The 17,233-nt window shown below is 37.5% G+C and overlaps 2 protein-coding genes across 4 annotated transcripts; both read right to left on the bottom strand.

The window, feature by feature from the left end:
* Positions 1-679: 679 nt before the first annotated feature.
* vgll1l (vestigial like family member 1-like) lies at positions 680-4,162 on the bottom strand. Its single transcript, XM_086302321.1, has 4 exons — positions 3,962-4,162; positions 3,017-3,219; positions 2,564-2,920; positions 680-1,532 (listed from the first exon to the last, which is right to left on the bottom strand). Exons 2-4 carry the CDS (start codon positions 3,204-3,206, stop codon positions 1,495-1,497), a joined length of 585 nt encoding a protein of 194 aa, XP_086158447.1. The 5' UTR covers positions 3,207-3,219; positions 3,962-4,162; the 3' UTR covers positions 680-1,494.
* Positions 4,163-4,353: 191 nt separating this feature from the next.
* On the bottom strand, positions 4,354-16,375 carry adgrg4a (adhesion G protein-coupled receptor G4a). Of its 3 annotated transcripts, none has more exons than XM_086302309.1 (29): positions 16,310-16,375; positions 16,082-16,202; positions 15,219-15,839; positions 14,084-14,181; positions 13,947-14,005; positions 13,677-13,725; positions 13,445-13,482; positions 13,206-13,354; positions 12,943-12,987; positions 12,726-12,797; positions 12,296-12,378; positions 12,138-12,208; positions 12,020-12,047; positions 11,874-11,896; positions 11,587-11,729; positions 11,386-11,515; positions 10,509-10,615; positions 10,201-10,417; positions 9,926-10,091; positions 9,434-9,586; positions 8,356-8,490; positions 8,227-8,272; positions 7,957-8,060; positions 7,549-7,670; positions 6,750-7,018; positions 6,416-6,521; positions 5,846-6,126; positions 5,444-5,545; positions 4,354-5,335 (listed from the first exon to the last, which is right to left on the bottom strand). In XM_086302309.1, the coding sequence occupies exons 2-29, from the start codon at positions 16,155-16,157 to the stop codon at positions 5,247-5,249; spliced, it is 3,582 nt and encodes a 1,193-aa protein (XP_086158435.1). In that variant the 5' UTR covers positions 16,158-16,202; positions 16,310-16,375; the 3' UTR covers positions 4,354-5,246. The 3 variants fall into 3 exon arrangements, with proteins under 3 accessions (XP_086158435.1, XP_086158443.1, XP_086158440.1); XM_086302317.1 differs by having other exon boundaries at positions 13,677-13,722; XM_086302314.1 differs by having other exon boundaries at positions 16,082-16,326.
* Between the last annotated feature and the right edge of the window lie 858 nt (positions 16,376-17,233).

Below are 17,233 nucleotides of genomic sequence, written 5' to 3'. Positions count from 1 at the left end.
TGGGGACCCTAAAGAAACATGCACCTTCCTCGAGGAACATACACATAGCACCCCACTGGTGATATATTTTTGCCTTTGGCCTCATTTTACATTTCCATCCATCTGTAAATGCTAAAAAAAAAGGTCTTGCCATGACCTGCTCTAAATGTTTTTATTTTTTCTGTTTGTAATTTATTTGCCTGGTTTTTCTGAGTAAAAGTCTTTACATTTATTTATTGAGCCCATGCTTTTGGTTTCATTTTTGATATTCGTGGCACTTCTCGTGGGGTTAGCACTGTTGCCTCACAGCAAGAAGGTCCTGAGTTCAATTCCACCATCAGGCCGGGGTCTTTTCTGTGGAGTTTGCATGTGACCCTGTGTGTGTGTGGGTTATCTCTGGGTACTCTGGCTTCCTCCCACAGTCCAAAGACATGCAGTTAGTGGGGACAGGTTAACTGGAAACTGTAAATTGCCCATAGGTGTGAGTGCGAATGGTTGTCTGTGTCTATGTGTTAGCCCTGCGACAGACTGGTGACCTGTGCAGGGTGCACCCTGCCTCTCGCACCGAGACAGCTGGGATAGGCTCCAGTCCCCCCACAGCCCTCATAAGGATAAAGGGGATGGATGGATAATACTTTTTGTGATATGAACTAATGTTTAAGTAAATCAGAAGCAGCAGTTGAAGAAATATTCACATCATTTATTAAAGTACAAGTAGCTGTAGTAGTTGTAATTAAAAGTCATACAACTTATATTTAAGTAAAACAACACAAATATAATAACAAATGTTCTTTAAAGAATCAAAGTTTAAGTTCATTATTTGGGTAAATGCTCTTGCAAAAGCCATAAAACATGCCAAAAGGTGTCAGCATTGTTCATTTTACACGATTATCTGTTGCATGATCGTTATTTTTCAAACCAGAATGAAAATATTATGTCTGTTTAACATTGGATGATATCTGAGAGTTTTATTTGTCTACTGTGTAAATCTGATTTCTTGTTACACCATCAGACACCTTACCTTGACAGTATTACAGAAAATATGTAATTATTACAGTACATTATCCTTCATTCGTCTGTTCCTATGTACATAAAATATTTTCACTTCAACTAAAGGTCCAATCCAAACAAACTTTAATTGATTAATTAGAAGTTATGTCAAAATCTTACATTTACAACATGTTCATTCTTAATACTGGCCTATTTACTGAAGTATGCCCGCAAACAAATGAAAGAGAAAGCCTTCATTCAACTCCACCACAAACAGAGCAGCAGCACATACAGTGCTCTGGAATGACGGACTTGAAGAACCAGTTTGTCAGAGACTGTTCTTTTTTAGAAAGATTATTCCAGTTACTACATGCTAAGGCACTGAGGTCATTTCGCACAGCTTTTTCCTCTCAGTTCGTTCTCAGATGATCCTTGCAGGCCCGTCGAACAAGTACAAACGGCTACAGAAAGACAGGTAGCTTTACAGAGCCACAGGTTCACAGAGTAGATGAAGCTGTTTTCCCTTCAGTACCAGTGCAAGTCCTTCTTTTCCAGATGCCGTCCTGAAAAACGGAGGACAAATGCTTAGTTCTAAAGGATGTGCATGTTCAGTAAAATGTTGCTGCAATATATAATGTGATAAATTTATATGTGTTTTATTTTTAACAGAGAAGCAATTTTTATAATAAAGTGCACAAAACTCTTAAGTGCTACAAGTAAGGAAGCTATAATATTAAGTGTCAGCTTTTTGGGGTTTAAAAAACTCCAAAAACAATTAGACTTTTGTAGTATAATAACCTCTATAATAATCTCTGGCACATCTGCAGACCTCCACAGTAGTCACCTTCTTAATAAATAATTCATATTAAATGTGGATCAGGTGTTCTGTTATGGGAATATAAAGCATGCTTCCTTTCCTGTGAATTCAACTGTATCAGAGATAATTTAAGAATACTAATGATACTGATTTAATGTGTTAACTTCATTTTTCTTGTTTTGTTTTGGCTGTCGCTTTTTTCTCGGTTATAAAATAGCACAAATACCATTCAAGCATGTAAGCTTTACATTTTAAGTTGAGGGACTGGGGGAAACTAGTGAAATGAAGTATTTTTACTTATATTCCTGAATACATGCCAAAATCCAAAATACTGGAACCTGTTAAAAAAGAATGGAACAGTGCAATTTGGAATAGATCATGAAAATAATGCAAAGATGCCACAAAACTGCACTGATCATAAAGAGACTTGAAATCTCCTTCTGAACCACAGAAGACAGTTTACAGCCATTATAATCATCTTAAATAAGTGAAAATCTTAAATCCTCTAATCAGAAAACATTAAGTATGTCAATTCAAAGTATTTAATTGCTCCTGTGAGTGCAGTAATTTTTAAGTTTTTAATTGGCTACTCTAACTAATTATTATTGCAACCTGTCTTTCTCTGAATTTACTTTTATACTTCCTTATATTTTTTTTTAACCTCTTAGGGATTTTTTTTAACCTTATTCTAAGACAATTCTCTATCCAAGAAGGATTTCTATCATTTTCCTGTGTGGAAGCTTTTGTAAACATTCTGTATTACAGCTGCAGAATTACCAGGTTCAAAGCCTATAGCAGGGTCCACAGACTCTCTAAACCCTTGAGGTATTGTCCAGCTGGGAAGGAGCTCGGGCTTGGAACTGGAGGCAACTGGTCCCATTTCACCCCGGTCGCTGTGCAGTAGATTGAGGAGGGATGAGGCATACTGCTGACCAGTGAGACTTAACCCATCTGGGGACAGGGAGTATGCAATTGATGACAACCCTGGGCCCTCTCCTGCCCTGGTAGGGAATGTAGACCAGGAGCTAGAAGTATTGTTTGGAGTGGTGATGGTCAGCAGACGTGATGCAGGGGAGACCTGTGACATTGAGTAGGAGTCAATAGCAATGCCCTGACAAGCGCTTGCTGTGTCCTCTGTAGGGACAAAGACAGACAGTCAAAGAATGAAGATAAAACTGGCTGACTCTGCTGTTAGAGTGAGGCCATGTAGTGTTAAGTTTATACTCTCACCCAGTTTAATAGTTTTAGAGTGTTTCTTTGTCTTTATTGCTGATTCCTTAGCACTGTAATCTTTCTTGAGAGCACGGTTGAAGTGAGCATCCACCATGCTGTTAATGTCCCCCTGGAAGTATGTCAGGATGACGAAGTTGGAGTGCTGCTCCACGCTAACAGCGATCGGACTGTCTGTTCTGCTCTCCATGGGTCAGCTGTGACTGGTGAACAGATAATACATAATTTTGATTTATTTACAAACAAAAGGAACTCAAAACCTTATGAGCGTTTAGAGAATGAAAAAGCTTATATATGTTAGTATCACTGTAAAGCTTAAAAACCTATTTTCACTTTATTTATTTTATTACATTCACGTACATTATATACTTAACACTGACAGATATATTACATCCTATCTGCTCATTTTTTTTAAACCACAAGCACGCTTATTTAATATTAAGATCACAGAAATAAAAAGGCCAAAAGGTCCTCCTGCTGCCCTATGACTCACACCACGCACTGCTGTGATGATGATTAACATGTAAAAACATTCAACACAAATAGCAAGATTGTAAAGGACACCTAAATTTAAAATTTAGGGTTCATAAATGATAACAAGTAATGCACCAAAACAAAATCAATGCACTGAATGACAATAATAATAATAAAAATTAAAACAAAAACACATATCACTTGATATGATACTTGGTAGTAAGAAATATATAAACTATGCATGTGCAATCAAAAATGTCAAAATCAGGGGGCTGAAATGCTTAATAATGCATATGGGTTGTTAAAAAAAAAGTCAGTCAGTGTAGCTTAAAAGTATCAAAGATTGAGATAAACATACAGTATAAAAACCTCATTCAACCTGTTGTGAGAACAGGAAGAATAACTTCCATGTAAGAAGACTGAACTAATAAAAACGTTTCACTTATATTTTTAGTAACTTCTTTCTCTTACCTGACCTGATGATGACCAAAGGTGAGCAAGGACTGCAACCTAGCATTGACTGGTTGATCAAAGTAATGATGAGCAGCAATTGGAAAAAAAAAAAGTCGTTTGGCTTTTGTCTATTTGATTCCAAGAACCAACGCCAGGCGTTTGGTCTTTTTCTTTTCTGCTTAAGACAAAACGTTCCCCTCGCAGAGCCTCTAAAGTTACTGGATGTGGTAGCCTGGGTGGGCGTGTGAGCACTCATGAACACACAGAGCTATGAACAGAATGCTATCGAGCAGGTTTCCTCAGAACCTGAACGACAAGCTATTAAAACATTATGCAGTCCAAGTTTCAAAAAGGGTTTTGAGTTTAACTGTAGCTTGTAAGTGACCTGAGCTTTAGGTTTCCCAGTTAACACATCAGGCAGCAGAAAAATCTAACTTTAATTCATTTTTCAAATCATACCAGTGAATTTCATAGATCACTTAGATGGAGCTCTCTGCCCTCTAAAAATAAAAGCAAAATCTGTGTAAGTTTAGTTCGTGCTGCCATTTCGACTGTCAGAGAAACACAAGACTATCATCAGAACGCAATGTTTAAACTATGTACACAATCTGTGTACAAGCTAAACTAAATCATAGCCATTTCTATTTATTTAAACAAGGAGACGTGCTCAGTTTTATTTCATTTTAGTTAAAGAATAAAATTACGTCATAGGTTAAATCTCGTCTTGCATGCACAGAGCTAAACTGTCATTATACAGTGGTAAGCCGTGACAAATCCTGTATAGGATATCAGAAAATATACTCTAAGAAGTCAGCTAAATCCCTATTACATTACAATCCTATTGAAATTAACCTTAAAAACGACTTTTACGCTCCAATATTTGCATGACATTTAAATGGATAATAATCGAGTGTGCAGAACATTACATTTTGCTTTGTTACAAAGAAAGATTTCTTAAACAGCACTACAATGCATGGATGTGAAAATGAATCATTTTAACCTTTAAAATGAATTGTACGGCTTTTACACGTTTACTGATTTCTAATGGATTTTTACTTTCTGCATCAAAGCAGTGCTTAATTTTCATGACCGAGTTTAAGTGATGGCTTTGGACCCATTTTCTCCGTGAAGCTGAGACATATTTCAGCTTTCCCTGCACATTAGTTGCACTGGGGAGTTTGTCTTTGAACCTTTTGCTTTCTGTTTGTAATTCAACAACGGAAAACTTTGAAGAATTCATCCAGATGTCCACTCATGCCCCCTGGTGTTGGTTTACTGCTGCTGCTGCTGAGGAGCCAGAAACCTACTGAGAGCTGCCAGAAGTGACCGAATCCGAGTTAACGAGATTCTTCTTTTTGCATCGGTCACCGACTGTCACAGAGCGGCTCCAGTCTGAACACGGAAGGCAAGAAATACAAAAAACTGCATCTTGAAAATGCTTCCTATCAACCATGTGGCTATTATGCTGCAGTGTTGTTATATGTCAAAATGAACTGCTACCTGAGTATTCACGGAGTCTAAAACGTCCACAGCACAGGTGGATTCTCCACTGTTTCCTCACATTTTCCTTCATCAGGCAGTGGAACAAAAACACAAAGAAGCCTTGATGAAAAAAACAAAACAAAAGAAGAATAACAGTGACGTTCAATTGCACTCAGTTTGACATTAAAAATGATATAAATTTGTGTTTTAGTTCATCTTTTTCTCTTAGCCTTGACAACACTCTTAAGGATTTCTTAACACTTGTACTAATTCTAAAAAGAAAAATCTTTGTGAGATGAGAAAACCCTAACAAAATTATAAAATCACTGGAATTTAGGAAAAATGCTTACAGAAGCAATGGAAATTAGTTACACTTGTGCAGCTAGTATCAAGTTAATAGCAACTACAACTCAGTCTTACCCTGCAAACTGTTGAGGAAAACGAACAGGTACACCAGGACTACTCTGGCAGGCCCAAATGAAAAAAAGCCAATTGACCACGTGAGGCCTAACAGAACCGTGAGACTGGCAACCGCCTTCAAGTCCAGCACAGAGCCCTGGCTGTTTGCGGCAAGCTTATTTGCCCCAATCCGTTTAATTTGGATCAGAACCATGATGAAGACAGACATGTTGCACAACAAGGTCAGACCAATAAATGCCACCACTGTCACAAAGAAGACAATGTCATTCTGTATCCAACAGCTGTAGGAAGAGAGGGAGAATTAGATAAGTCAAAATGCAATTTAAACAGTGAGCTATAGCAATCCCATCAATGCCATTAACTTAGCCAAGCTTCTACTGTGAGACGACTAGTTCATCAACTCAAACGCACATAATAAATTGGACACAGCAGCGTCATTATTTTTATATTTTGCATTCATCCATACAAACTAACCAGTGCAAATTAGCACTCTCTTGATTTGTTTATTAGACTAATTACATTTCTAATCCAGTATTCATATCAGTAATATTGCGGAACTGCAGTATTTACAATGCTTCAGTGGAATCAAGGACCATTTCAATTTCTTCATCAGCAAGACTGCCGTAGGCATCTTTATCTATGACCAGCACCAGGCTCACTATTACTGCAGGAATACCTGTGAGAAAACAATTCAACTTTATTCTGTTTGTCCATCCCAATTATTTTAATATGTCCTCTACAATTCCAACAACTGTAACTCCTTTCACAATAAACACATTTTATTATTTTGATCTAATTTAAGATTAGAATCACGATCCATTAATGTACCCAATGTGTCAGTTAAAGCCACCTGGCAGAGCAATTTTGTTTCTACAGAAAGGGGCACATAGAAATGTTTCCTTACCCCATCCTATAATACAGAACTTGAGGATATAAGAGGGGATATATGTGTTGAAGACTTTGACCAATGCGAGATACATGTGCACAGCTTCCAGGCCCATCCACGTGAAGGAGGCCAACATGAAATAGTGGAGCGTTGCAGCAGTAGCAATACAAAGAGCATAATTGGAGAAAGATGAGAGCCAAGTGTTTAGAAGGAAGAGCATGCTCAGCCCCTGCAGTGCAGATGACAGGTTGATGAGTATCTTAGATGGGTAATCTTGTCGCAGCTTCCTGTAGTAAATAAATGGATAATGAGACCACAGTGCAGACTGATGCTTTAAAAGTCACTCCAAAATTATCACTGTGTACTACAGATTTTCTTATCTACATGATTTCAGTATATACAGACATTTCCATACACTCATTATGAGCACGACTGTTATGTTAATTTGGGTAACTTCTGGGCTTTTAATGATTTCTTTGGAATGACTGTACACCACAAGTTTAAGAACTACCAGCCAATCATGATCAATAACAAGAAGCTGATATGTCTTGAATTTGACATTGTAGAACCTTCAGAATCACTCACATTGGTGTTGTTTTGTAAAGTCATCAAAGATGTACGCTGTACAATCATTTCACCCTGGAAAAAAAAGCACTTCAAAGAAATAATTAGAAGGCCCAAAATACCATGAAATCTGTGCCCACGATCAGTGTATGGAAACTTCTGACCACAAATGTAGGTGGCCATAGACTTTTCATATGCTCAAATCTATTTCAATGCAAAGTCAGTAGTTGTAGCATCAGTATCAGTGACTTACTCAAAAATAAGGTAGGTGAGTAGAGTGAGGCCCAGAAAGATGGAGGATATACCACATCCAATATATGATACCACTGTCAGAATCTGTTCATTAACCTTACTGAAAGGAGTTCTTTCGACATTCTGAAACACAAAAAGTACAAAACCTAAACGCTGGCATCGCCTACAGTGGCATCAAGAAGACACAGGCACGGAGAGCAGGGCTTTACCTCTCACAGCTATTGGAAAACTAATAATATGACAACAACTTTATTTTTACACATGGTGACTTTAATACCACTATCTCACATTGCTGGCAGAAAAATACCCATGCAGCCAGCACTGACCAGATTGCACACAGTATGTTGGCGCCTGTAGGAGTTTGTTTTCTAGTTAAATCTATAAAACAAAAAACAGACCAATGACTCACCAGGAGCACAGCAAAATGTGTGAGGTGATCACAGAGACAACTGGTCTGATATGGAGAAATACTCTCGGTTTCACAGCCGCTGCTGTTCCAACCACCCCGCCCACCTGACACACACACACACCAGCAAAGATTCACCCACACATGCACACAAACACAAATCTTTTTATCAACAGATGCACAGCTTCAAAAGTTTTGAAAGCTTTATTAAATTTAGGGGTTTGGAGTTACAGTCAATCAACTAAATCCAATAATAAAGAATTTTTGACTCACCATTCTTATAAAAATCCCAAAACATGCATTGTACTTTGTCCCGTGGCTGTAAATATCGAGACGTAGAATGATATTAGAGTCCCATACACTTTCATATCACTCACAAACTGAACAGCACTTGTTTGTCACCTTTGTAGGAATTTGATGACTGAAGGTCACCACTACTCGATCTTCCAGGTTCATGATTTTGCTGTCATTGATGCTGGCAGATACTACATATGAGTTCAATGTCCAGTTGCTCTGCGCATTGTTTATGTCCAGGTCCTATTTAAAATAAAATGGCCAGCACATCAACAACCAGATTAATGAATCGTAGTAAGCAACAACAGTGGGGCCATGGTTTTGTAAAGGCCATTGAAGATGTACTAAATTCTTAATTTAATTTGTAAATATAGAAATATGTAGAGTTCTGCCACTGAGATCATGTGCTTTCAACTGGTTTACTCTAACAATATGTGTATGAACTCAACTGGTTTCACAACTTAACACCTTCCTGCTGTCCAGTAAAAGGAACTGCTGTTATTTTGATTCCAGTTCCAACCAGATCATGCCAGTTTTACCCAGGATGACAGAGCCATGCAGGTCCACCATGCACCAGTAAAACTGCATCCGATTGCACTTCCCACTTGTGTGTGTGTGTGGGAGGGGGTAGTGTTCTGTAGAATCAAGCTAAGCCTGCAAAATAAGCTATACTGTAGATTAAACTGATAATGTGTTTGTAGGGTAAACATCAAGTCGAGAACCCGTGGATAAAGTTAGTATGAAAAGTGTAAAAGGGAAATAACTAATCTGACCTTATCCAAAGATAGCAGAATCTAGCTATCTCTCTTATGTGATGGTAAAGAAAAAAATGGTTGTCTGGCACCACAGGGGGTCACTGCATCCAGCCAAGAAGTTATGTGGCACTTAATATCCCTGTGAAACCTCAAATTTACCCTATTACAGTAAGCCAGATATATATTTTTTGATTTTCTCTAGTTAGTTACAGTTGTGAGTGGTTGTGTTATGTGTTTTTATGCAACGCTAGGTTTATTTTCTCCTCGCTCCAGCTTTATGGATTTATAGAGATTTCAAAAACAAAGCAACCTTTCCAAAGTCGAAGTTGTAAATATTACACCTAATAAACTGTAGATTTTTGAAGAAGAAAGAATAACAAGAACAACAATTAACAAACAATGTAACAAATAGCACGGGAAGAATACAGTACCTGAAAAAGCTCGTGTGTTCCATAAAACTGAAACTGAACACGAGTTGTATTTCTCCCTCCAGTAGGGAAAAAATCATTGAGTGCAGAAGGCAAAGAGATTGTTGCATTTGCTGTGGGATGTGGTTTATTCACAAAGCCCTGGTTGACAAACATCTGAGAAAGAAAAATAAAACAGGGTCACATTGCTGCACACTGCTTTAAAACTGCCTGTATGGATCATGGAGCTTTTCCTGTTAAAACCCAATCTGCCATGACTGCTTGAGGCCACAATATCTGTTTGCCAGAACAATCACCTGTGTTTTCAAGGGCATTATTGCAACTAAATCTATCCTATAAGCAGTCAGGTGGAAACTGTTTTTGTTTTTCGCATTGAGTTAATACAAATATAGCACTTCATTTACTTTAACATATTTTATAACTTCTGTAATTAAGGGAAATTTCTAATATATCAAATTCACTTCCCTCTTCATTAGAGCATTTCCAACCTCTCACCTCAGGGCTCTTAGTTGGTGAAACAATTGATGCACCAAAGGTGAGACCACTGAATTCCTCTGGATCCACATTGATCATGGAAAATCCCAGTGGGGGAGCGGTTAAATTAGCAGATTCACCTTGGAATATCATATTATCCGCCATCCTGTCTGTCAGATTGAGGAAACTTTTTGCAAGGAAGAAAAAAATTTAGATTAGCATGTAAATAAGAACTGGATTCAGAAATGCACAGCTCATCAAACTTGGGCAGGAGTCACACTTTCATTTTTCCTTACGTGTTTGAAACCGGAGTAACATCAGTGTTGGAAAGCAGAATATCAGAAACAATAGTGACGATGTTGGCTCCAACCGCAGAGTTAACGATGCTTTCATCGACTACTTCACTGAGCTTTTCCACCACAGATTCCAGGTGAGAAGGCGAGAGCTCCGAGCTATTGCCTAACTGAATAACTACAAGGTCCTGAATCACCACCACAACCTCAGCCGCATTACCTGGAAATCATTAACACCAGAGGGTTTTTTGGCTTGTGTTGAAGTTGTGAAGAAATGGGAATAAAAACAGACTGCACGTCGATCCTCTTACCAGGAGTGACAGTGATATTGTTAAGGTCCGATATTGATAGATGTTGGTGGCAGTTCTTCATGTTAGGATCAGCCCATCTGGTCGTGTCAGTTTCAATGTCTAACTTACTAAACAGACCAGAGAATTGAAGGGAGGAGGAAATAATAAAAAGAGAACATCAAACATCTTTATGGTCTGATCTAATTGAAGTTGTTGCACAAAGTCGCACTGTATCTATATCTTGGCTTCTGGAAGAAAAAAGAAAGAAGAAGAAAAAGCAACGCTGTCCTGGGCCAATAATGATTTTAATAAACGTTAGCGTAATCTTAATGTTTCACTAAGAGATCATAAAATTGATTACCCCTATTACACAGTCATTTCCGTGTCGTGATAATGCAATCATTGAAGCATAAAAAACTGAGGTTTGTCATTACACTAATAATCAACTTAAAGGAAATTGATTTTTTTTTTCAGATTGAGCTGTGGGCTGGCAGGGATCCGTCAGTTTTACGTCTGTGGGGTCAGAATTGCACATGGTGTGGGTGGAGTAGCTGGAACAGGGCATTATATGAGAAGCTTTCCTCATCTTGCTGAACTGTCTGTGTGCAGTTCTGACAAAGATCACAGAGATCTTAACGAGTTAAAAGAAAATAGAAATAACACCCTATTTTTCCCCATATTTCATTATCAAGATAAATTGATGTTTCATAGCTTGTCTAAAGCTTGTCTCATTGATAAACAAATATTAGCCTACTTTGTTATTATATGGGGGATATTGTGTAATAATCTCTTATATAGCAATAAAGCAGTCTAACAGTCTGATAAACAGTGCTATTAAAGCGTCATTGCCTCTGGTCAAATATTAAATCTGCCGATTAGGAATATGATGATGTCTTACCAGAGTCTGAAAGCTCTCTCTGATGTTGGCGTGATGCATCCCATTACTTGGATTCTTTGTGGAAATGTTTCAGGCCATATGTATTTTCCATAGATTGTGAAGCTAGTGTCTTCTGAACAGTTTTTTGGCACTGAAAAAAAAAATACTGTTAGTCTTCCATAACTTACCTAGGTTTTTGTTTGTACCAGAAATATAGCTCACCTATATGTCTGATCATCACTTCCACAGTTTGGATAATAATGGAGTGATTTTGATACTTTGACACCAAGGCAGCTTGAATTAGGATTTCAATTTCTGCCACAGTGTTTTTGTTGCATTCCTGAACATGGAAGGCACAGTAATATCTGATAATGAAATATGCAGTTAGTAGTTAGAGACACCGATTTTAACAAGTATTTCTGAATTTGAATATAAATGAAGTTGAATTACAGTATTACAGAAAACCAGACATAAATATATCTCTTTCTTCCATATTCATTGTCACTTACTGTTTTGGTTGGTCCTGAGAAATCTAAAGAAAGAAACAGAGACAGCTAAACGTAAATGGAGTCGTTCTTGTCTAATATTAAAATGGATTATACACCACTTTACTTTATAGGCCCTCTCTTGCTTCTATAGTTGAGCGCGTACTCACCATTAAATTGAAATAATGCTCCATGTTTCTATAAAATATTAGACAGACATATTTGTATGGCAAACATGTTAAAAGGGTCTAAAATGTGCAATAAAAATGAAGTTCTATTGCCACCCACCTGACAGCATTCTCTTTTATGTCAAGATTCAGTACACTCATCGTGTTATTCACCTCTAGCTGCTTTTTCACCTTTTGCCAAAAACAAAAGAAATTTGTTTAAACTGTTTTGCTTTTTTTTCTAAGTATCTTTCAAGTGCAATTATATTAGTGTTTTACCCATTTCTCAATGATATCCTTTGGATCCAAAGGGTTTCCAGTCATATTTAAGACCAAATCAACTCTAAAGAATTGATCTGGTTCTACAGCAGGAGGGAAAACAGTTGAACAGTTAATTCTACAATGTGTTTGAAAAACTGTAACTATTATGATTACTTGTGAAACTAAACTTTAAAAAAACACCTCTTAAACTCTCTCAATACTTTGTTGAAAGAAAGGAATTTAATCTGTGGGAATCTACATGAACATTGATGTGAACATTTTATTGTTTAACAGGGTCCTTGTGCAGATCGCCCATCATCTGATTTCATTCAGTGATTTATTTGAATGGACATTTTGTGATATAACAAAGTAAACAGTTGAACCTGTTTACTGAAGAAACAAATCGAATTCATAAATGTGATTTATGTGAGTCGTGCAGTGAACTGACCAGCAGTGTCATTGACATGCAAAGGCTCTCTGGTCGTTGGATGAACTGATGGACTGAGAGTTGGCGTTGTCTCTGCAAATTTAAGTGACATGTTTATAACAAAGCTTGTGGGGAATGTCTTGCAGACTTTGCTTCACATGACAAAACATATTTCCTGCAATCGATTTAGACAATGCACTTCTAATTGTTAGATTTTTACAGGCAGGTGTATCGATACCGGAGCTGACAGTTGGTGCAGGTTCTGTCGAATTGGAGAATTGCTCTGAAAGGAAAAAGAAAGAAAGCTTTAAGTACAATTAGATGTATTTAGAATTGCAGGAATGTGCACTGGTTCTAATTATGCCTGTGGGTGTGAAATATAAACACGTGGAAAGTTCATACATTATTATATTTTAGGCTAATCCAGTAGTGCACTAAAGTACAAAAGAAGGTTATTTTACATGCATGTGTGTGTGAGCGAACTATGCAGAGTATACTCACCTACAGGAAGTACAACAATGTCGTTGCCCTGAACTGACAGATTAAGGAAGTTTAAAGGGGAGCGCAAACTAAGCAATGCTGTAATCTCTGTCTGAACCACTTCAACATCAGCAGGAGGATTCACATGTATGTGCACTTCACAGCTGAAGCTAGAAATAAATCCAAAATACATGAGCTTGTTTGCAGCCGTGTAATTTGTGATTCTCTCTTGTTTTTTCGAGGTTTTTATTAAATCTTACCAGCTGTCACAGATTGTGTTTGATAACAGTTCCAATTCCTGAAAATAACAGAAATTTTTCAGAACTTTAGTGGAAAGTTATGTGGTTTCATTTGCTTATTTGTCTCATGACAGATATCAGGGTTTGTGTAGGACGATTGCTTCCTTAGAAAAATAAAGACTTTCATTTATTCATTAATTAGTTTATTTTTGAAGAACATTACTGATTCTTTCCACTGAAAATCAAATTGTACCTGGTCTTTGTCTAGAGTAGCAGAATCATTAACTATGGGGCAGCTACTGCTGGATGGGAACAGAGAGAACAGAAATTAGAGACAGGAGAGTCAAGAACAGCTGTTATAATTAGCAAACATTTAGAATGAAAGCATTTCTATTATTAAACTAAAGGGCCATGCTCAAACACAAATTTGAGATACTTGTATGTCATTTATTTATTTAGTAGTTTTGCGTTCTGCGTTTTTAGGTGTACTGAGAGAAAGATTAGCTTTGAAAAAACATCTTACCAAGGGGATGACACTAAGATGCTATGGATAGATGTGTTTTTGTGGAAAATGCTTTCCAACTGGTAAAAGAGGACAGAGACAGTCAATTACTGTGATAGACAAATCTGGGTATTTGCATTCAGGCAAGTTTTTCTTACCCAGATTTTAGAGATTTCCTCCAGTGACAACAAAAGATTTCCCGGGTTTAACGTGTTAAATATGCACGTCTCCATTTTGACTGTGTAGAATGAACATGCTAAAAAAATATAGAAAGAAGAACAAATGAACTGTTATTATCTTAAATAGTTTACTAACTGCAATATTATCCCCCCTCTCATTTAAATAATACATAATTTTAATGTAGTGTTATGTAAGTTAGTTTAAGACTTATCAAAACATTTCAACAATATCAGAATCTTAGGAAAAAACATTTTTAATAAGTTCAAACTGTTATTAACTTTGTCATGAGCAATCTCACAATGCCTTGTGGATAATTTTCTGTTTACTAAACTTTATTTAAAATATCCAACATTTGGAATATCATCCACCCATTTTCATATTTGCTATAAGGACCCAGCCTAGCCCAGCAGATTTTGAGTGAGAGCGGAGGTACATCCTGCACACGATGCTATCACAACTCTAACATAGAGCGACGGACAAAGATTTGAGCTCACATTCACCAATAGCCATTTTAAAATTAACCCAACATGCATGTCTTTGGAATGTGGGAGGAAGCCAGAGCACCTGGAAAGAACCCATGCAGGCTTAGGAAAACAAACAAACTCCACAGAGACTAATCTTTAACAGGCCAGCAGGTGAAAAACTGGAATTTTTATCTTGTAAGGTGAAAAGTCCCAGAATAAATAAATGCCATCTTTGACATTTCAGCCTAAGACACCAAAACTGAGGACCATGAATGCATCATCAAGGCTATCTGAACACCACTCTAAGAGTTTACAGATGGGCAGACTGATATATTTTCCCATAATGTCTTGCTCCAAAATCTCCACAACACAACAGCTCAAAGTGCTGCATATGAAATAATGTAAAACACACAGAGGAAAGTTTCCCAAAAAATATTTTATCATCTGAAGACTGAAAATATCTTAAGAAAGTTACACTGAGAAAACATTATCTTTAAACTTGTGAGTCATGTTTCATAAGAATATATTTCAGAATATGAATTTTAGGCTTGCTTATGTTGCTGGGAAGTTCCCTGTTAGCTAGAAAACTGTGCATAGTCCAAACTAGATGACTGTGAAATGCAAAAATAAAAGCCCATAATGTATTTACCACAGTGTAGGTTGATGCTGGGCTCAGGGGGGCAGCTATAGGTCCACTGCTTTAGGTCCCAGCTCACCAAATCCCCATCTGTACAGTTCAGGTTTTTCAGTTCTTCAAGGCTCCATTCTCTGGCCCACATCCGAAACAGAGCTATCTCACCTACCAAGTTAGTGCCAGTCTCCGGTTGGATTTCACCATTTGCGTTTACATAATGAGACACACCAAGAGTGAGAGTGCCGTTTTTGGACAGTTGCTGGCTTGTTGTTAGACATATTTCAATCAGAAAGGTACTGTTGATGGAGATCCTTAGTCGCTGAGCTTGCCCCGACCAGGTAAGACAGACAGAGTGCCACTCATTCACTGTAAGATTATTTTCATATTGCCACTCATGTCCGAACATCTTTACGAATAGTTTTCCATTTTTGCCTCCAAGACCCAGCTCCGTCTCTCTGTTTCCTGGAGCTTTGTATTCAAAACCTGTCCAGTCTGCTGAAATGGTGCGACGTAAACTCATGCACACACTGAGCTCCCTGAGGGCTGGTACCGGAACCCCCGAGTGTAACTGCCACAAACACGGTTGGACTTGAAACACCAGCTTCTTACCCCACAGGCTGGTACTAGCAAAGGCTGCTGAGATTAAAACATGGGAAGAAATTACAGAGATGGAAAAAAAATATAAAAAGACAGAATACAGAAGATATATAGTAAATTAAATCCCCCCCCCCCCCCCCCTAATCACTCACAGTTCATTTTTATTTAAGTTTAAATATCAACTTTCCCAAAAGACGAAATACATTTTTTAATTATTTTGTTTATACACATATTATTTTATGACACAATATACAATATTTTGAATATTTTTTTTCTCTTACTTGAACCCAGAGGACAAGCTGACATAAATATACAGAAACAGATGGCCAGAGAAGACAGACTTTTGATTGAGTTCATGGCAGCAGACGAAAACGGTTTCTGTGCGAGTCAAGTGGTCATCTGCTGAAGGGCGACAGTAACATTCATTCATTCACCTTAAAAAAAAACAACTCCCAAAATAAACAAAACAAATCCTACCAATAAACATACATGTGTGACGGAAAACTTACCATGGGCTCCTTGACGTGGTTGAAACCTAAAGATGAACTAGTTTTAAGCAAGCAGAGCCCTCAGACTGCTGGGCAACGTCACTTTTGACTCCATTAGACCTCCACACCCAATTCCCCGTATTTCGCCGAGTTACTCATTAATCGCAGGCAATAAACATGACTACCAAACAAAGCAATTTAAAACCCATGCCCACATGAAACGTGTGCAAAATAAGTGTTTTTTCTAAGCACATTTATTTCCCTTTTGTTCGATATGAGCACCGAGTTTAAGTGATATGCTGACAAAACTCAGAGGTCAAAAAGAAAGTCAGGAACAGTTTTCATTTAACATTCTTGTTTTGTGTGAACGTGCTGAGGAGATTCCTTCTGTCTAAATACATAATACTTTTATTTTAAGGGTTCCTTCATAAACTGATTTCCACATGTGAGTGAATATTTCTGTGAACTGTTCTGATGGATACGGAGACTGTGTTTCTAACGCAGGAGATTTGTTTTATAGACACAAAACATATTGTTGTCATTTTTAATTTCTTGTACAACCAGAATATTTCCAGGTTAATTATGTGAGTATGTTCGTGTGTGTATCTGTGTGCCTGTGCATAAATGCGTGTTTGATGTTATTGTACGTGTACTTTACAATTCTCTTCTAGTGATAACTCTTCAAACAAACCTAATTAGCTTTTCTGTGTGACACGTGCTCAGGCAGACACACGTGAAGTTCACAGTACAGCTTTCCTTTAAGCCTAAACAATTTAAATAATCTGTATATGTCAATATTGTCTTTTTTTCCATGAATGATCATATTTTTTTTATTCCATAATATCCTGCCATGCCGGTGAAACTGCTTGAACAAGAATGGACTTTAAATTGATGGCATTGCGTGTGCGTGTGTGTTCATACTGCCACCAAGTGGTCAAAAACTGT

The sequence above is a fragment of the Aulonocara sp. 'chitande type north' Nkhata Bay genome, linkage group LG2 (genome assembly GCF_057382095.1).
Source record: "Aulonocara sp. 'chitande type north' Nkhata Bay isolate Kocher_YH1m ecotype deep benthic linkage group LG2, A_spYH_male_GT1.1, whole genome shotgun sequence".
Classification (NCBI taxonomy): Eukaryota; Metazoa; Chordata; class Actinopteri; order Cichliformes; family Cichlidae; genus Aulonocara; species Aulonocara sp. 'chitande type north' Nkhata Bay.
This window is presented reverse-complemented; position numbering and strand designations above follow the sequence as displayed.